This window comes from Bos javanicus, chromosome 9 (assembly GCF_032452875.1).
Source record: "Bos javanicus breed banteng chromosome 9, ARS-OSU_banteng_1.0, whole genome shotgun sequence".
Classification (NCBI taxonomy): Eukaryota; Metazoa; Chordata; class Mammalia; order Artiodactyla; family Bovidae; genus Bos; species Bos javanicus.
In genome coordinates this window covers 60,729,985-60,751,121 of record NC_083876.1, presented here as the reverse complement: position 1 = coordinate 60,751,121, position 21,137 = coordinate 60,729,985, and the positions used below count along the sequence as shown (strand labels likewise).

General features: G+C 42.0%; 1 protein-coding gene across 2 annotated transcripts in view; it reads right to left on the bottom strand.

Moving 5' to 3' along the window:
* The window catches only part of RRAGD (Ras related GTP binding D), a 56,786-nt gene that overhangs the window by 10,341 nt on the left and 25,308 nt on the right, over window positions 1-21,137 (bottom strand). For both annotated transcript variants that reach the window (XM_061427828.1, XM_061427827.1), the window contains 5 exons: window positions 13,392-13,687; window positions 5,972-6,171; window positions 4,939-5,053; window positions 4,098-4,240; window positions 185-333 (listed from right to left, as the gene is read on the bottom strand). In XM_061427828.1, coding sequence (XP_061283812.1) covers window positions 185-333; window positions 4,098-4,240; window positions 4,939-5,053; window positions 5,972-6,171; window positions 13,392-13,687 — 903 coding nt within the window. The remainder of the gene's footprint in view (window positions 1-184; window positions 334-4,097; window positions 4,241-4,938; window positions 5,054-5,971; window positions 6,172-13,391; window positions 13,688-21,137) is intronic.

Here is a 21,137-nt window from a genome sequence, read left to right as displayed (position 1 = left end):
TAGAGGGCAGGCTGATTCACGGATCCCAAAACCCCACTGATGGGGGCAGGAGCCAGGGGAGCCTGTGACTGAAGTCTGGAAGCCTCCAGAGGCGTGGCTACTGTCCACCCACATCAACAAGCAGGAAAGGCAGTATCCATCTGAACGGAAATGCTTCATTTAAATCACACACACACAAAATTACCTTTTCTTTCAAAGCTTTCCTCTCTGACAAAGCACACAAGAGCCAGGAACTTTGTCACCTCTTTTAAATAAAGAACTGTTGTATTATTCAGCTTTATAATGGCTGTTGATTCCTTGTCATAGGGGGTTCCTGCTCCATCTTCTTTGAGGCTAAATGGGAACAGAAACGAAAACATATTTGACCATTAAGAACTACAATTTGTAACCCAGCAACAAGACCAGATTATCACAAAGAATGATAATGGTACCGATAGGGAGTCTACACTTACAGTGCTTTTCAGCTAAATATCTCAGAAACACCCAATCACAAGAATGTACACAGTGTATGATGGTCAGTTTCCTACTGACACACCAAGTGGCTGACCTCTCCATGCACCTGAAGGACACAAGTGACAGATGGAGGTTAGTTCTCCTCTCTGTGGCCCATGAGGGCTTCCTGCTTTTCGTGACAGAATAACCTGGCTGTCCAAAGCACGGCCTGATGAAAGACCAAGAAGGGGTGAAGAACTTTTCCAAAATAAAGCAGCATGAAGAGGCAGCCAAGTGCTAGGCTAGATCCCTCATCTGGGGGAAAAAACGGCAATTAAAGAGAGAATTGGGACCACTGATAAAATTTAACAAAGGATTCTACAATAGAGTCATAAAGCCATGTTAAATAGGCTTAATTTGATATTAAACTATGGTCCTGTAAGAAAACGTCCTTGTTATTAAGAGACAGATGCTCAAGTATTAACAGCTATGGTCAAAGGATCATGATCTGTAACTTACTCCCAAACGATTCAGCAAAAACAAATGTGTATGTACAGTCATTCCTATGGAGCAGGCTTAGGGCCTGGGGTTGGCTCTAAGACTCCCCTCAGCAGATACCAAAATCCAAAGATGCTCAAGTTCCTTATGTATCTGCATATAACTTACACACGGGCATGCTAAGTTGCATCATTATGTATCTGCATATCACCTACACCTACATGCACTGCATGCATGCTAAATTGAGTCATTCATGTCCAACTTTCTGCAACCCTATGGACTGTAGCCTACCAGGCTCCTCTGTCCAAGGGAGTCTCCAGGCAAGAATACTGGAGTGGGTTGCCATGCCCTCTTCCAGAGAATCTTCCCGACCCAGGGATCAAACCTGTGTCTCTTGTGTCTAACTGCCCCGGTAGGTGGGTTCTTTACCTGTAGTGCCACCTGGAGAGCCCAAACCTACACACACTCTCCCATTTTTTACTTTCCTTTTGGCATGCGGGATCTTAGCTTCTTGACAAGGAATCGAACCGATGCCCTGTGCAGTGAAAGCCCAGAGTCTTAACTGCTGGACCATCAGGGAAGTCCCACTCCTCCTCCCCACCATATACTTTTAATTATCTCTAGATGACATAAAATGCCTAATACAATGTAAATATTATGGAAATAGTTGTCAGCGTGCGGCCAATTCAAGTTTTGCTTTTGGGAACTTTCTGGAATATTTTTCTGAATATTTTCAACCCACTGGTTGGTTGAATCTGTCAATGTGGAACTCACATGCAGGGCCAACTGTATTAGAAAAAGAGTGAGCAAATATGGCTGATAAAACTGGTGAATCCCAGAGAAGGGTATATCAGAGTTCACTGTACTATTCTTGCATATTTTCTATAGATTTGCAATTTTTTCAAAATAAAAAGATAAATAAATATTTAAGAAAAGGTGTGGCCTGCAAACACAAATTACTTAGGTTTGAATCCTAGCTCTCTTATTTTACTGTATAAATTTGGGCAAATTGAGTCACTTCTTTGAGCCTCGATTTCTTCGTTGTATATTAGCAGTGATTACTATAGTTTCCTAATGCAATGGAATAACATATACATAACACTAAGCATAGTGCTAAGAGCATATAAAATGTACGATGAATGTTAACTGCTATTATCATTATTGATATGACCTTTGTGATAAAAACTGGGCCCTTTGAAGACACTGATACATCCAGTCATGTATCTTTTGTTTATAGACAAAGGAGGATGTCATATACCTTTTCCTTATCTGAAACTGTGTTTTCAGAATCCCAGCTGAGATTCCTGAGCAGACCAGGTCACCTGCTTCTAGGGTCTCCAATTACAAGGCTGACCGCTTCCTGGGCTGCGGCATGCACCCTCAGCCACCCTCTACAGGTCACCTGGGCTGGCTCGTGGCCACTCTAGCAAACAGTCTCAAGAACCCCAGAACATATGCCCCATTTGTGACCCAGACCCATACTGGTTCTTACTGAACAGGGCAGGTTCCCAGGCACACTGCATTCCACCACAGGAAAACAATCTGCCAATAAAGCCCTGCTCCCTCCTCCGCCCAGCCCCTTCCTGGGGCTGTGTGTGTGTTTGAGCTGGATAAAAGTAACTCTGATTAACATTGTTTCCATGAACAACTTACCATTTATGTCTAATTACCATATGGCAAAATAATGATTATGCATATCATTAAGTATGTGCCAGATTAATTGTGCTACTCATTGTTATTTGATTATGACAGTCATCTAAACTATAATCAGGATACTTTCATCCTCTATGACTATTTCAAGGTCATCCACTTAACAGTTTAAAAACAAGAGAATATTGCAAGGCAGCAGTCTTGGGAAATAAGGTCTATTTCTAAAGCCAGATGGCAGTGTTTAATAACAATAATAATAATAATAATAAGGAGTTCCCTGGTGGTTCAGGGGTTAGGACTCCATGCTTCCACTGCAAGGGGCCCGGGTTCAATTCCTGGTCAGGCAACTGAGATCCTGCAATTCATGTGGCTCAGCCGAATAAATAAACTTAAAAAAAAAGTTTTAAATAAATTAATTAAAAAAATTGTAACAGCAGATACATTTGGGGTCCACCAGGGGAGACCTAATGATATTTCATCCTCACTACAGTCCTGAGAGGTATGGATCAGTTTCTCTGTTTCATAAGGGAAGGGACTGTGGGTGGGCATGTATGTATAACAGTTAACAGAAAGAGCCTGAACTGAATGGAAGGAAAAAGTGGTGAGACCAAGGCTCCCTAGAAGCTGGCAGAGAAAGCTGCATAAAGCAGGCCACAGCCAGTGAGTAAAGAGAAAGATGATGGGGTAAAATGCTTTACCCCATCAATGACTGTGAGATGATATTGTGAGATCCGATATAAAGAGGCAGCAACAACCTAATACCTTAATAAGACAGTTCACACCCACTCACTCTGTACAAAATCCTGAATTCAACAAATTTACTATTATGGGGAATTATTTCTGTGTCCAGTAACAAAATCAATTTTCCTCATTCCTTATTTTGTATTCTTTTATATGTACAAGTAGTTCAGTTTTCTAAGAAGGTTAAGACTGTAATACTAAGCAGGTAATGTTGTTTGCTTATAGTTCTCTGCTACCCACAGCAAAAGACAATCAAAAGTATATTGGAAAAAAAAAAATCCAGCCATTATTTCCTATTATAAAGAAGGTAACAGAACTATGGTTAATGTGAGATATTTATGTAGAAACCCAAGGATCCTAAAACTTTCCCCTCAAGTACACATGACATTATGATACGTGACAGATTTTTCAATAGAGGAAGTAGGAATCAGACGAGTTAAATACTAATTTCATTCCTTAATGATAGTGTGAGCTGGGGTTAGAAACTTCACCACTCTGAACCTCAGTTTTCCTATCTGTAAAATGGGAACAGTAATTCCCACCTCATGGAATAGTGAAGAATTCAATGGTATAGTATAGGAAATGAAATTATCAGCATAATGCCCAGGCATTTACTTAACAATTTTTTGTTATTATTATCACATACTAAACGGTGTATTTATAGATCTCAATCATTTCAAACAAAAGTATTAAGATCAAATAAGTAAATTCAAAATATCTCAAGGGTTACAAAAGAGAATTTGCTTGATGGTAGCCTTTTAGAATGTTCTACTTACCCATAAATACATGAAATATCAATGACCACATCGATCATGTCACAGCAGAGCTCGTACGTTTGCATATCCACAGGGGTACTATCTGTTGCAATATAAATCTTACTGACCACATCAAAGAGAAACGCCTTTTCAATTCCAGAATTCTGAAACAAAAAGGAGATGCTGCCTTAAAGGGATAGCTGGTTTTAGAGCATGACATGGTTACATAAAATGATATGACATCCTCAGTCTCAAATACAAACGAGCAAAAATTTCAGTTATTCCATTTTATTACAATTTAAACCTCACTATCATGAACATCTTTATAAAGGACTTACTTAAGAAATGAAAACTGGAATTATCACACACATTTTTACTAATTTTAAATTAAAAAGTAGATTTTAAAAGTCTAAACAAACAAACTCAAAATTGTGCAGTGAGAATCAATGTGAATACAACTAAAGGTCTGTGGTAATTCTACTTTGAGCTGGTAGTTTTTAGGACTCAGCCAGCCACCATATCATTTATTCACAGTGTTAAACAGATTTTTAAAAATTCAACATCATGTATCTTACAGCCAAAATCAACTTTTATGCCCTCTACCTCTGACAAGACTCTGTTAACAGTGAATGATTGCCTACAACTTCAATAAACATTCCGACTATACCAGTGAAGTATAGGAACTGTTTTGGGAGTTAAATTTTAACGGACCTAAAACAGTATGTAGGCACAATCTTCAAATGTAATATTTCAGAGACCTTGAAGTACTGTCAGACCAAGTAGAAATTAGATCGTTTTCACTCTTGCAGTGTTATTCTTAAATTCTGCGAATGACTCTAATGGGATAATATTATTTACTTACTGAGATAAAGATGTTTAGCAAATTCTCCAGGGTGGGAAGTTGTGGAATCAGTTTCTGAACCACTTTGCTAAAAGCTTCAAATATTGAATGGTCATATATGCTTGTCAGATAAAAGCTGAAAGGCGAAACAGTATTTTATCACTTTTTACCTTTGACTGAGGAATAGGCTGTTTATACTATGTCATAACACTAGTACCATGCCTTCTGGATTTACTACAGCTCTTATACACACATTCCAGCCCCTTCAGAAGTCAAAACCACCTAGGTAAAAAGTGAACAGAGAACTCCCTGGCGGTCCAGGGGTTAGGACTCTGTACTTTCGCTGCCAAGAGCCAGGGTTCAGTCCCTGCGTGGGGAGCTAAGTTCCCAGAAGCCATGCAGTGCGGCCAAAAAAAGAACATGTCTTAACAGGACATTTCTGTCCAACTCCCCCAAAGCAAGAACTGTGCCTAGTCTCTGCTGACTGCCTGGACCAGAAGGCTTAAAAATGCAGATGCATGTGCCTGTATCAGCTTCCTTACATTCTCCAAGAGAATGTGCACTAATTATCTTTATACACATCTCTCACGTTATAGCAGTTACATTATTGATACTCAAGTAGCTAATCTTTTCATTTTTCTAATTTGCCAAATGAATGATGCATACATACTACCCCACAAAAATTATAGAGAAGTGGCTTTCCTCTGTGAATATGTATTTCTATTCATTTTTTTAGAGGATTCCTTATGATTATAGATACTACCTATAATAGTAAACCTCAGCATCGATTAACTTCCTGGATGCAGTGTATGGGTTTTCTCTTCTGTGTTTTTCGTATGAGGAAGGCTTAGCTTTGATCTTTGGTCGAAAATAATTTTTATAACCCCAACACTTTTCTGAAAGATTGGAGTTAGCACACATGAAACTCACTTTTCCCAAATACTATCCTGATGTCTACAGCACCAAACAGGGTACACAGGTCAATGACTGTCGGTGCCAACTACTCATGATGACTTTGGGGCCCCAATGATCCCTGAGGCATTTCTGTTCTCACCTGAGATGAATTTTTTCTAGCCCAGCATCTGCAAGGTCATCATTTGCCCTCTGGTGAATGTCTCTCTGGGTTTCAATTTTGTGGTCATCTGACAGACCATCCACTTTGTGAATAAACACCTCAAAGTTGATGTCGGTGTTGACTTTGTAGGCCCTGGTCACTGTGAGGTGGAGCCTGGCCAAGGCCTCCATGTAATCGTCCTGGGAACAAAGCACACGCATGTCAGGGAGGCCTCTCTGGGCTTCTTGCCGAAGCCTTCTGGGCTGCCTTCCACGGTCTCCCACCTCGCCCCACCCCCAGCTTTACTGAGGTTTGATTGACAAACACTGCATGTATTTAAGGGCCACGACATGTTTTGATATACACACGGTCAATGGCTACTTTGGGGGCACACAGGCAGAGTTGAGTGGTTTTCCTCTGTAGAAACTCCTCAGAGATAGAACAGCCTACAAAGCCTAAAATAATGACCATCTGACCCTTTTTAAAAAGTCTGCTGACCCCTGGTCTACAGTAATGGCCCCAAATAACACAATGCTGTTTTTTTCTCCTTCTACAGATGATACCCAAAAAAACACAATGAAGGCCTGTGTGTATGCATCTCTCTGTTTAAGAAATCAAACAGGAGACATCAAAGCCCCGTGTTTCTACCCATCCTGCCAGCCGAGCCCATCACTCTACCCCACATTTTCCAGAGGTAACCAGTATCCTAACTTCTGCCTTTAGCATCACTCACCTCTTTATACATTACTATTAAGACATACCTATGTATCCTTAAACATACAAAGTTAATTTACATTATTTAAAAATTTACAACAATATCAACTTGCCTGTGGATTACAGTTCGCCTTCTTCGTGCCCATTATGTCAGTGAGATTCACCTTTGTTGAAGCACATAACTAATGCGTGATTCCTATGAACAGTTCTATAAAATTCCATTGTGGATGGTCACTTACTTGCCTGCTGATAGACATTCAGAATGTTTCCAGTTATGTGTTAGATCAGAAGATGACAATGTGGCCAGTCTCACACACAAATCTCTGTGCCTGTTTGTGAGTTTCTTAGGGCTTACCCTGAAGTCAGGCTTGTTGGGTCAGAGGATTGAGCACCTTGAACTTGACTAGATAACATGTAAGAACCCCTGCTCCTCCAGACTCTCACCAGCACCTAGGGTTATCAGATCTCTTCATTACTGCCAACCTGAGGGGTATGAATATGTCTCGGTTTTTTTTTTTCTTCCTGGTTTCATGGCTTACAGGATCAAGTTCCCCAATCAGGGATTAAACCTGTGACCCTGGCAATGGAAGCTCAGAGTCCTAACCACTGGACAACCAGGGAATTCCCCAATAGGTCTTGTTTTTACAGCAAAAAGGAAAGGGATCTTCAGAACAAAATTTAAAGGACTTTTCACCCCCTCATTCTGACTCCAAAACTGGACAAATGAAGAAAAGCCAATAAACAGGGGATGTTTTGGGGCATTCTTGTATTACCAAAACTAATTAATAAAAATATACCCCTCACTTCATGGGAAATAGATGGGGAAACAGTGGAAACAGTGTCAGACTTTATTTTGGGGGGCTCCAAAATCACTGCAGATGGTGATTGCAGCCATGAAATTAAAAGACGCTTACTCCTTGGAAGGAAAGTTATGACCAACCTAGATAGCATATTGAAAAGCAGAGACATTACTTTGCCAACAAAGGTCCATCTAGTCAAGGCTATGGTTTTTCCAGTAGTCATGTATGGATATGAGAGTTGGACTGTGAAGAAAGCTGAGCACGGAAGAATTGATGCTTTTGAACTGTGGTGTTGGAGAAGACTCTTGAGAGTCCCTTGGACTGCAAGGAGATCCAACCAGTCCATTCTAAAGGAGATCAGCCCTGGGTGTTCTTTGGAAGGACTGTTGCTAAAGCTGAAACTCCAATACTCTGGCCACCTCATGTGAAGAGTTGACTCATTGGAAAAGACTCTGACACTGGGAGGGATTGGGGGCAGGAGGAGAAGGGGACGACAGAGGATGAGATGGCTGGATGGCATCACTGACTCAACGGACGTGAGTTTGAGTGAACTATGGGAGTTGGTGATGGACAGGGAGGCCTGGCGTGCTGTGATTCATGAGGTAGCAAGGAGTTGGACACAACTGAGCGACTGAACTGAACTGAAGTGAACTGATGTATGTATATGTATGGCTGAGTCCCTTTGCTGTCCACCTGGAACTATCACAACATTGTTAATCGGCTATAATATAAAATAAAAAGTTAAAAAAAATAAAGTAGCTGTCCCATTCTGCATTCCTACCAGCAGTGTAGAAGTTTCTCCGTGTTTCCTTACATTTGGTATTACCAATTGGTTGGTTTGTTTTTGTCTTTTTCAATTTTGGCCATTCTGATTGGCATGGGATGGTATGTCATTGTAGTTTTGATTTGCATTTTCCTAATAACTAGTGATTTTGAGCATCTTTACACGTGCTCACCTGCTAACTGTATGTCTGGTTTGATATTTTGTCCATTAAAAAAAAAATGTATCCCCAGTCTTTAGATAAATCAAAATACTAAGATACTAACAGGAAACTATGAAGGGAGAAAAAGACCAGACAGTCATTTTCATCCTTCACACTCTAAAGAGTTGTTTAAAATGTAAAACAAACATTGGACGCTGTGGCATGGTTTAGTCACGTCTGACACTTGCGACCCCATGGACTGTAGCCCACCAGGCTCCTCTGTCCATGGGATTCTCCAGGCAAGAATACTGGAGTGGATTGCCATTTCCTCCTCCAGGGATTAGATGCTGGGCTAAGCATTTTGGAGAAATTCTAGTTTAATAATTTGGGGCACTTTCTTAATACAGTATCTCAAATAAAAAACAAAGTCATGATTGTACAATTCCACGTATAGAAATTCTAGATAAGGCAAACTATTCTATAGAGACAGAAAGCACATCATATCAGCCGAGGCTGGGACCTGGGCAGGGGGTACATCTGAGAAAGGATACAAAGGAAGCTTTGAGCGTGGTGGAAACATTCTTAAAGTTAGAAGGTGATTAGAAGGTGTATAGTGGTTGAACTGTGCACTTAAAATGAATGTAATTTGGGACTTTCCTGGTGGTCCAGTGGTTAAGAATCTGCCTTGCAGTGTAGGGAACGTGGGTTCAATCCCTGGTCAGGGAACTAAGATCCCACATGTGTTGGAGCAACTAAACCTGTGTGCTGCACCTACTGAGCGGCACGCTACAATTAGAGAGCCTGAGCGCTGCACACAATGCAAGATCCAATGTGCTGCAACTAAGACCTGATGCAGCCAAATAAATATTTGGTTAAAAAATGAGTGCAATTCACTGTATGGAAGTTACACTTCAACAAGTGTTATTGATTATGTCTTAACTGAAGAGATGAGTTAAGGGCATGTGTCTGTAAGCAGAAGCAGCCAAGGTCAAGAGTGTATCATGATCTCAAAAGATTAGAAATCATTCCTCTAACGTCTCTGCCAAGCACATGAAACGGTCTGATTACCAGCAAACTGATGAAGTGGTACAGATCTACAAGAGCTAAAAAATGACATGGCAAAGAAGGAAATATTTGATTACTAGAGCAGAGAGACAGTGAGTGATTTTTTCTCCTATTGTGCTTATTATCTTCAACAAAATTTAAAAAAGGAAAAACACATTGCCTGGCTTCTATTCTAAAATTAGATCTAGGAATTACAGGCAGGTCACAATCACAATCACCAACATGAGTTAAGCCAACACTCTAGTTTGGATCCTAAGCACCTGTGAAATTGCTCCCGGGGCAGGGTGGGGGTGCTTCCCGGTGGCTCAATGGTAAAGAATCCACCTGCCAGTGTGGGAGACAGAGGTTCAATCCCTGGTCTGGGAAGATCCCGCAGGCCACAGAGCAACTAAGCCAGTGCACCACAACTACTGAGGCTGCGCTCTAGAGCCCGCGTTCCACAACGAAAGAAGCCACTGAAATGAGGAGCCATCACACCGCAGCTAGAGAGTACCCCCACCCCAATCCCTGCAACTAGAGAAAAGCCCAAGCAGCAGTGAAGACACAACACAGCCAAATAATAAAATTATTAAAAAAAAAAAAAAAAAGAAATGGCTCCTGGTGTTGGGGGAGCGAGGGTGGCCCTGGAGACGTGCTACATTCTGTGGGCTGCCCGGGGCGGGCAGTGTCACTTGGGTAGTTCATGGGAAATCACTCTTGATGCCTTCATTCTCTTTTATTTTACAACATTATGTGAGGGACACATTTTTCTCCTTGGTGATATATTTATCTGGCAATCCTGTGATTGTGAGGAATTCACAAGCGAAAAATAAAACTAGGAGGTGTCAGACAAACAGAGTACTGCTTAGACTACTGCGGTGACCTTCAAGAGTTGCTGACACTGTCCTCAAGTTCGGTTCTGTTTAGTGTTTGCAATCACATCAAGTAGAGATTCCCATAAATGTGATTTTTTACAGTCTGCTTCCAACAGAAAAGTCTATTAGGCAGACTTGGAAACTGCTTCGTTAAAGAAGTTAAATACTCCTTAATTTTAGTAAATGACAACTTTTAACAATGCTTTTCCCTACCTTTTAAAAAGTGTAACTTAAAAAGATGTAAAAAGTGTAACTTAAAAAGTATTTCTTACTCTTATGCATTTCGTTGCCCTGTGGCCGGAACGAAACCCAATGGCCCAAACAAAACCCAACAAGCCAAGGAACAAAACAAAGAACACATTTACCAACCCCTATTGAAAGTCCACTTTTTATGCTCAGGTTAAATTAAAACCAAATTACAGCTGCAATTTAAAAAATAGACAAAAAAAAAATTAAAAATAGAAAATAAAAACTACCAAGTGTGGGAGGGAGAGGCATAAATTTGGAATTTGGGATTAACATATACACACTAGTGTGTCTAGCGTGTGTGCTCAGTCCTGTCCGATTCTTTGTGACTCCATGGACTGGGGCCCACCAGGCTCCTCCGTCCATGGGATTTCCCAGGCAAGAATACTGGAATGGGTTGCCATTTTCTACTCCAATCTTCCCAACTCAGGGATCGAACTGATGCCTCTTGCATCTCCAGCGCTGGCAGGCGCCATCTGGGAAGCCCAACATATACACACTACTGTATATAAAATAGATAACCAACGAGAACCTACTGTATAGCACAAGGAACTATACTCAAGATTTTATAACAACCTATAAGGAAAAGAATCTGAAAAAGAATATATACATATATACTCTTTAATATATATCACCAGAAACTAATATTGTAAATCAACTATACTTCAATCAAACAAACCAAAAAAAGGGAGATTACTGAGGCAATAAAAACACCCTAAACAATGAAAAAAACTGGCAAGTGTACCTATTTTATCACATTAAAGTTGTATTATCGACACCTGAGACAGAGTTGCACTGGCAATTCAAATTCCATAAATGTAAACTGTATGTATACAGAATCTGATATTGATGTTAAGCGCTTCCTGAGCCACAGTCCTGAAGTGACGAGTCAGGGCTGGAATCTACTTACTCTCAGGCAGGGCCACCAGTGCTGCCACCCAGCGCAGCAGCTGCAAGACCCAGGGAGAAAAGGGAGTTTAGAAGAGACAGAGGAGCCTGACAGCCCTGGAGCCTCCCCTCCCAATGAGTGGCTTGTTCACCGCCTGGCTGCTCCTCTTGGGCTTTAAGCTTCCTGACTTATGGTGCTGGCCAACCTGAGACAGGAAAGGGATACTGCCAAAACCACAGATGGGCCAGGAAACAGGTCAGGAAGAGCAGGACAGCCAGCAAAGTGTGGCTCCCAGCAGCACCTGGACCCAAAGCAGGTGCTAGAGGCGTGTATCTCTGGATGGGCCCACAGGAAGAGAGGCATGGCTGTCCATGGATCAGATACTGGAATGGACAGCTCCCTAGCCCACTACCCCACACACAAAGGAGAAAAAGAACTTCAAACCGTCTGGCCATGCGCCCGCAGCTCCACAAGTTCACCGTGCAGTCACTTGGAACTAAAAGGCTGAGTTGCAAATTTCATTATTATATTAAACAGGCACCTCGATCCATGAGTGAGTTTATGATGCTCTCAGGCATGAGTAGTCTTGTCTGTGAATAGTTCTGCAAGCATGGCCTCAGAACCATTATTACCGATGGTCATCATAGCCTTTCTTCCCCAACACGACTGGGCTCACAAGAGGCTCAGCCCCACCTGTCCATTTGCAGGTCTACAATTTCAGGCAAACATGAGACCTGAGCTTAGAGTTGGCTTAGGGCATTCCTGTAGGACTTGTTACCTTTTAATCCCCTATAGCTGCAAAAGAGAGCCCTCAGGAGGGCCTTCGGGCTGGCCCTCCGTTGGGGACACTTTCTAAGAGCAACCGCACGTGGAATAGTTTGAAAAACATCAATGTCGATGTCCAGTCTGCTACCTGTGCTCCTTCCTAAGACTGACCTGCCTGAGATGCATTTTCAGTCCTGCTGTCTCCCTCTCCTCCTGCCCTTATACCACCAGCCCCGTCCCCCACTTCACAAGAAAAAGGTCCAGGGTACCAAAGAGACCATTCAGAAGGCTGGTCTGAATACCAATAACATGAGTGACTTTCAAGCCTGGGTGATAAGGTTCTTCTCCAGCCAAGTGGCTCCCAATTCTTTGCTTTCAGCCACGTTAAAATGAAAATACAATCAGGATTGTCTACTGATAAACCACAAAAAATATTTTTTTGTGTGACAGAAAATCAGGTAACCTAGGGGATACAACTTGGAAGGAATTTAAATAACTGAGTGAATGCTAGAGCAAAAATCACCCCCTATCCACCTTATGTGAACAAGATTTTCAGTACAAACAGAAACCAAAAACAGAATTGATGCTAAACCCTTAGTCAAGCACAGATACACAGATGGAGTAAAAAAAAATACATGTATCTCAAATTTCACATTTTGTATTTAGTTACCTCTAAAATACACACTATCATGCTGCCTTAATGGTGTACTAGTATGAACTGCAATAGTTTGATTCAGAAGAAAAATGTTCACACTCAGAGAACTTATCTTCACAGGAAATAGTAAACACTTTGAAATGTAGATAATCATGTATTTTTGTTGCAGAGAACCTGTGATCTTTTAGAGATACCTGCCAAGAGTACCAGAGAGGGGACACGCAGCTGCTTTCATTGGCTACCACGGTGGTCCCCTCCCTCTGGGAGGTCCTCTTCAGGCTTGCTGAGAGCACACAGTTCCCAAACACTGCTTGTTGCTCAGGGTTGCGTGAAGGGAGACTGTTTTCCCCCTTTCCAAAGCCAGACAGCCACAATTGAGAAATGCTAGTCTGGCAGAAATGCCTATTCCTGATCCTAAAACCCAAACCCAAACAATCACAAAGGAACTTGTGTCAATTTAGGGGAAGAGGGGCATTGCAGTCCCACCAGACACGGAGATGGTGCCTTACCTGGGAGTCTATGACAAATATCAGTGCTCCTGTTCCTCGGAAGATCATCTCATAGTCAAAGGTAGGGTCGAAAAAGTCAATCTGTCCTGGGAAGTCCCAAATCTGAAAATTAACAAAGGAGCTGTTGGAAACGTCCTCCCGGCAGATCTTGTTCGTGCTCTCCAAGAACAGAGTTTCGTTGGGAGACATTTTATGAAAGACGACTTTCTGGATGGATGACTTGCCGCTCCTTCTTAGGCCCATGAGCAGGATCCTCGGCTTTACCTCCGTGCTGAAGGGGTCGCTAAAGTCCAGAACTGGGAAAACCACAAAAGAAGAAGGAAGGTGAGAGGCTGTCACAGTGGTTAGTGAGAGGAGTTTCACTTCCGCCTTACACATGATTTATGATCCACAGACAATGCTACCTTTTCAAATAAAGAAAGCGCAAACTCCATCACCCCCTCATCACCGGGCCAGCGTTTAGTAAGTGAAGAGCCCTGAAAAATGCTGCCTCACCATCTCTCACACCATCTCAGAGGGCCAGAAAACCTGGGCAATTCCCCATCACAAGCAGGAACTCTCGAGTGTGAAGACTAGAGGTTTCCTGGAACAGACTATACAGGGAAAGAATCCACCTTAGCATTCCAGAGTGAAGTCCTTCTTTGTCCAGATCATCAGTGTTCGCTAAAGAGATGCTTGTTTATTTGAATTATGCCTCAAAGAAACAATTTTGGACTTCATCAAAATTTAAAACCTTGTTGCTTCAGAGGACACATCAAAAAAATGAAGACAATCCACAGAGTGGGAGAAAACATTTGCAAATCATATATGTGATAAGGGTCTAGTATCCAGAATACATAAAGAACTCTTACAATTCAACAATAAAAAGATAATCCAATTTAAAAATGTGTAAAGGCAATTGCACCCCACTCCAGTACTCTTGCCTGGAAAATCCCATGGACGAAGGAGCCTGGTAGGCTGCAGTCCATGGAGTTGCTAAGAGTCGGACACGACTGAGCGACTTCACTTTCACTCTTCACTTTCATGCATTAGAGAAGGAAATGGCAACCCACTCCAGTGTTCTTGCCTGGAGAATCCCAGGGACGGGGGAGCCTGGTGGGCTGCCGTCTATGGGGTCTCACAGAGTTGGACACAACTGAAGCGACTTAGCAGCAGCAAAGGATTTAAATAGACATTTCTCCAAAGACACACATATGGCTAATGAAAAGATGCTCAATATCATTAGTCATAAAGGCAATGCATATGGAAAAAATGAGATGCCACATCACACCCCACTAGGATGGGTTAAAAAGCACTGACAATAACAAGTGTTAGTGAGAATGTCAAGAAATGGGAACTCTCATACACTGCTGGTGATAACATAAATGGTGTGCTTTGAAAAAATAGTTTGGTAGGTCCTCAAAAGCTTAAACATTGAGTCACCATATGACCCAGCAATTCTACTCCTAGAAGTAAAGAACTTACATATGTCCAAGCAAAAATCTGTACAGGAGTGTTCACAGAAGCACTAATCATAACAGCCAAAAAGTAGAAACAATCCAATGGCCATCAGCTGAAATATGAATTAACAAAATGTGGTATACCCATATAATGGAATATTATTCAGCCATTAAAAAGGAATGGAGTATTGATTTGTGCCACAACATGATGAATGTTGAAAACATTATGCTAAATGAAAGAAGATACAAAAGATCACAAATTGTTTGATTCTGTTTATATGAAAAGTCCACGACAGACAAATTCATAAAGACAGAAGGTACTTCGTGGTTGCCAGGGGCTGGAGGGCGGGGGAAACGGGAAGTGACCATTAATGGTTATGTGTTTTCTTTGGGGTGATGAAAACATTCTGGGATTAAATAGCAGTGATGTTTGCAGCCCTTTGTGAATATACTAAAACCATTGATCTATATACTTGAAAAGACAAATGTTATGGTATGTGAAGTATATTCCAACTTTAAAAAACAAAAAACAGCTCATGACTGACAAAAATAAAAAACCAAGTATGAAACCCAGTGAAACATCAAGAAAATAAACCAACATTTTAAGAAAAATGCAGAATATAGACAAAGATAGAAATGTGGCATTCATGAAACAAGGACAGTTCAGAAAAAGAGCAGTTATGGAAAAGGGTCTTAATGAATCTCAGAAATAGAAACATAATTGGCAGGAGGGGAGGATATATGAATTGAAAAGCAGAATAAGCAGATGAACACGGCATTAGTGACTGGAAAGTCAGCCTCTCAGAATACAGGACAAAGGGACAGAACAATGGAAAGTATGAAGTAAAGGTAAAAGCAACACCAAGAATAAAATTCCAAAGTCCCATTATTCTTCAAACAAGTTCCAACAAGAAAAATTACAGAATATGGGGGAAAGCAATACTGAACTAAATAGATAATCCTTTTCCAATTAAAATGAACATGCCCACAAAGTAAAAAGGAGAAATTTAAACAAAAACAACCCCACACCAAGAATAAGTATAGTAAAACTTCAAAACATCAAGAATAATAAAACTTAAAACTACGAAAAGAGGAAAACTATTACCTACAAAGGAATCATAAAGACATCAGACTTCTTAACAACATGAATGAAAGAAGAGAACAGGAGAGTATCCTATGTCAAGGATGGAAGGAAAATATCTTTCACCCCAGATTTATATACCCAGTCATAGTATGTCTCAAGTGTAGGAGAGCAACAAGTGTAGCAAGATGTTTTCCAGGAATTCCCTGGCAGTCCAGTAGTAAAGACCGTAAATTTCCACTGCTGGGAGGCCGAGGGTTCAATCCCTGATTTGGGAATTAAGATCCTGCAAGGCTCCTGGTACAGCCAAAAAAAAAAAAAAAAGACATTTTCAGACATTGAAGGACTCTGAAAGCTTACTGCCTACTTAATCTCTTTGAAAGAATTACTCAAGGATACACTCCTGAAAGAAAATACACTCAAATATGGTGAAATGCAATAAGCAATGGAAGACAAATTTTATTGAAACCTATTAATTTAAGATTAAGTATTGATTTTAAATTTTGGAATAAAAAATTGGAAACTAAAATTCCAGACAAGGCAGACATGGGAGATTGGTGAGAGAGAGGTAGACAAAAAACAGAATAGTATGGTTCTTGTTAGAAAAGCACAGTTGCGTATCAATTTTTTAAAACAGAAGAATAAGTTTCTCAAAATATAAAACAGGTGCATCACATTAAATTACATACAACCACAAAAATATTTCAGTGCTTATAAATGTCTTCATCTCTTCTCAGTTTATACTGCTGCATGTGGGTGCAGATTTTAACTTCTCTTCAGCAGGGTCTGCAAGACTCTATGTGGAATGATCACTGACAGCGCTGCCCTGCAGGTTGGCTCTCTTCCACCTGGGAGAACGTGGAGGGGATAGAGACCATTGTGGAAAGGGGAGGGAATGTGTATGAGTGTTTACAACATACACAGAGTGGCTGGGAAGTTAAATATACATATGGTTATAATATACACACACAGCTGGAAGTATTTCCTTTTCCCGGCCAAATTCAAGCATGGGCTGCCAACTATAAACAGCTGGGAAATGGTGAGTCAGATCAGCAAGAACACCATCAACTCTGTAGAGACCCCTCCACTGACCCCCATTCAGATGTATTTTATCATATTTAACTATTGTTGTTTAGTTGCTAAGTCGTGTCCAGCTCTTTGTGACCCTGAGGACTATAGCCCACCAGGCTCCTCTGTCCATGGGATTTCCCAGGCAAGAATACTGGAGTGGGTTGCCATTTCCTACTCCAGGGTAGGCTTCCGATGTGGCGCTAGTGGTAAAGAATCCACCCTGCCAATGCAGGAGACACATGAGACGGGTTCAATTCCTGGGTCAGGAAGACCCCCTGGAGGAGGAAATGGCAACCCACTCCAAGTATTCTTGCCTGGAAAATGCCATGGTCAAAGGAGCCAGGTGGGCTACAGTCCCTGGGGTCACAAAGAGCTGGACACGACTGAGCACACACACGCTGCAGAGGATCTTCCCCGCCCAGGGATCGAACCCAAGTCTCTGGCATTGGCAGGTGGATTCTTTCTCACTGAGCCACCCTGGAAGCCCATATTTAATTGGCATGTACAGTAATACACTGTGTGCCAGGGACCTTGCCAGACATGTCTACAAACTTTACCCACCCAATGAGGAAGAACAAGTCTGTTCTACCCCTGAGGAACTTGGGGCAATGAACCGGCCCAAGGTCACAGGACTGGTATGTACTAGCGCCCTCATCCAGGGCCTTAGCCGTCAATCAGCTGGCTTTCAACTAAAACTGCAATGAAGACACAAGACTAGAAAATACCAGAGTGTGTTATGCATGACAAGAGTAAATGCTGCTAGGGAAACTCTTAAATTTACTTATACGTAGGTGGGTGCTATTTCACAATATAAATGCATTTTTTTATTGTGAACCCATGATCAAAAAGTTTTGTATGCCACTGCTGTTGATCAGGGGAGGTTTCTTACATCAGAAAAGCCTGCTGACGAGACTACTCTGGTGGAGTAGTTAAGACTCCACATTTTCACTGTAGGGGGAACAAGTTTGATCCCTGCTCAGGGAACTAAGATCCTGCATGCTTCATGGCTCGGCCAAAAAAAGAAAAGCCTGCTGGCAAAAATTTTCCTTCTAATCCTCCCCCACTCTCTCAAATATCCCTGCTTCTGAAATCCTATGGGGTTTCTCAGAGGCTCTTGTTCTACTCTGGGACTGGTAGTCAGGAGCTCCCATCAGAAAAGGAAACACCCGTGGGTCTCCTGCAGAGGGCTGCCCTCCACCCATCACATTTCCCTGAGCTTCACCCACTTGCTCAAGTTTGATAAGAATCACCTGAGGAAAGTGATCCGTTAAAGAGAATGAAGGAGAGCTGCTTTGAAAAGAGCAATGAGAGGGTCATTAAGAATTTCTTTATGTATTTTAAGGAAAATCAGAAAGGAACTACAGAAAAAAATCTGGGACTAGAGCTGGGACCCCAGAAAGGGCTCTTTAAAAGTGTAGGTGGGGGTTTGCAGGAAGTTGCCAGAGTGAGGTGAAATTTACAAGAGGGCAGTTTGTTCCCCTTTCATAAAGGTTCCCTGAATGTCTGCCAAGTCTGACAGGGCTGAGCCAGGGCTGCAGACACAAAGAAAAACTTCATTTCTTAGTGATTAGAGAGGAAAATAGACAAGAAAAACTGACAGCTTTACAATGCACTGCTATCTAGGTGTTACGGGTTCAGAGAGAAGGCTCCCTGGAGAAATCACCTCTGAGTCTTCTAGGCGAGTTATAAAAGAGATGAATGAGGGAAAGGTCATGCCAGGAAGAAATCTGGCCTTCCTGGAGTTTAAGGAACAGAGTTTAAAGACAAGCCTGCCCACTCTCCAGAGGCCTCCCATAGAACTTAGAATAAAATCCAAATACCTTCTTTCCCTAAAAGGCCCTACCTAGGTGGGCTGCCCTCTCATCCCATTCCTGGTTCATCCTCCCTACCAGCTCCTCGTCCTGCAGGCACACTGGCCTTCTGCTTCACCTTTGGCCTCCACTCGATTGGCTTTCCCCAGGCCTCCCCTGGCTCTTCCTCCCACCCAGCCCAGGGGCAATTTCACCTTCTCTTGCCTCAATGGGCCCCATCACTTGCTAATATCCCTGTGTCTTCTTCATAGTACTTCACTATACAAAATTATCTTTTTCCTTTATGTTTGTCTTGATTTGTTTATCGTTTGTCTTACATATACACAGGCAAAAAACTTGGTAGCACGTGGTGTGAGCCCAATAAATACCGTTAAATAAGTTAGTTGATAGATTAACAGGCTAAGTTTTGAATGAAATGCAGGGAACTTTGGATTTTACTCTGAAAGCGATGAGGAAAATCACTAAGGATTTTTAAGTAGAGACCAACAGGATCAGGGGCTTCCCTGGTGACTCAGTCAGTAATAAGTCTGCCTGTAACACAGGAGACCCGGGTTCGTTCCTTGGGTCGGGAAGAGCCCCTGGAGAAGGAAATGGCAACCCACTCCAGCATCCTCGTCTGGAGAATCCCATGGACAGAGGAGCCTGGAAGACTACAGTCCACGCAGTCGAAGAATCAGACACAACTGAGCGGCAAACACACAAACCAACATGATCAGAAAGCGTGTTCCAGAGACTCACTCCACTTAAGGGGGTCAGTGTGGGGACTGTGAAGAATTCTAGAATAAGCCACTATGGCTTGAAAAAAAGATTATTTTGAGCTAAAGGCACCAGAGTTCTTGAAATCCCTTTTTTGTGTAAAGCAGATCCTCCTCCAAAGAACTCAATTGTCAAAAATCTCCTCCCCAGGAGCAACTCTCATCTTTTTTCGGAGACTGAGACAAAAAGAAGTTGGCTACACCCAAACAATGTCACCAAACCCCCTTCCCCCATCCCCTTTGAAGTCATTTTTCTCTCAGAAGTGTCCCTCTACGCCCTCCTCCTCCTCTCTTAAGATGGTATATAAGTCCCAAATTCTAACTGCCTCCTTGAGTTGAATTTTTTGTGAACTCGCATGCATCAGTATTTAACTAAACCTATTTTTCTCTTGTTCATATCTTTTAATTTGCAGGACTCCAATTCAGAACCTAAGAGTTTTTCCTCCCTGACAATAAGGAGGTTGTTCTAGAAACACAAATGAGATGAATTTGGAAATGGGCAGAAAGAATGGATCCACGAGAAGCTTAAATTCACTCAATAATACTCAGTGATCCTCTGAACACAGGGGACAAGGGAGAAAGAAATCCCTGGTTCCCAATCTGGAAGATCAAGTGAACAAGGGCCCACTTACCAACTTGTAAAGGCAAAGAGGCTGAACAGGGATCTGAAGTCGTTGAGTCCAGGGTGTCTCTTGGCCTATGGCTCAGATGAGGAAAAGACTGGGGCCTCAGAAGGCAATGCAACTATGAAGATGCAGGAAGGTTTGAAGTGGTAATGCAGGTTGCTGAGATGGTCTATGCTTTGTTGGCCCATTTTTCCCCTGATCTTGTTAGCTGAGGATGAGGGCACATTGGAGAGGTTTGAGCCTTGTTCACAGTGAAATGGCTCAAACCAACCTGTTCCAAACTCTTATCACTAAGGGTTACCATTTACGGACCACCTACAAAGCACACAGTGTCATCTCTAATCCTCAAATTGATAACACTCATCCTTTGTCAGATGTGAAAACTAAGCCCTCAGTGTTTACCATAATAAACACTCAATAGACATTCACTGGTTGGGATGATAAAAGTGATTGATGGGACTTCCCTGGTGGTCCAGTGCTTAAGACTCCATGCGTCCACTGGGGTCTTGTTGCAGAACTAAGATCTTGCATGCTGTGCAGTGCAGCCAAAGATATTTTTTTGAAAAGAAAAGAAAGTGAGCAGAATAACTGAAACTTTAAGAAGAAACTCCACATCTGACTTTGGCACAGCCAGTACTTAGGTATCAAGAGGGTGAATTTTATGACCAAGTAAAGCTTATCCACTGTGGTCAGGGGCACTGAACATACCTATCTTCCGCTGGGTCCTGATATGCAATTTCACAAACAGCAGATGGAGCTTTGTAACTAGACCACTGGGGATCCCAAGGAAACTCAGTCACCCAAGGGGTAGCATTATGAGGAGGAGTTATCTAACTGGGCCATTGTTAGCCTTTAATACCTTCAAGTTAATGACTTAACCCTGAAGTGGCAGAGCCCTGTCAAAAACTACAGAAGGGAGAAAGACAGATCAGGGACTTGGGGGCTGGGCTGCGTGGGAGGCCA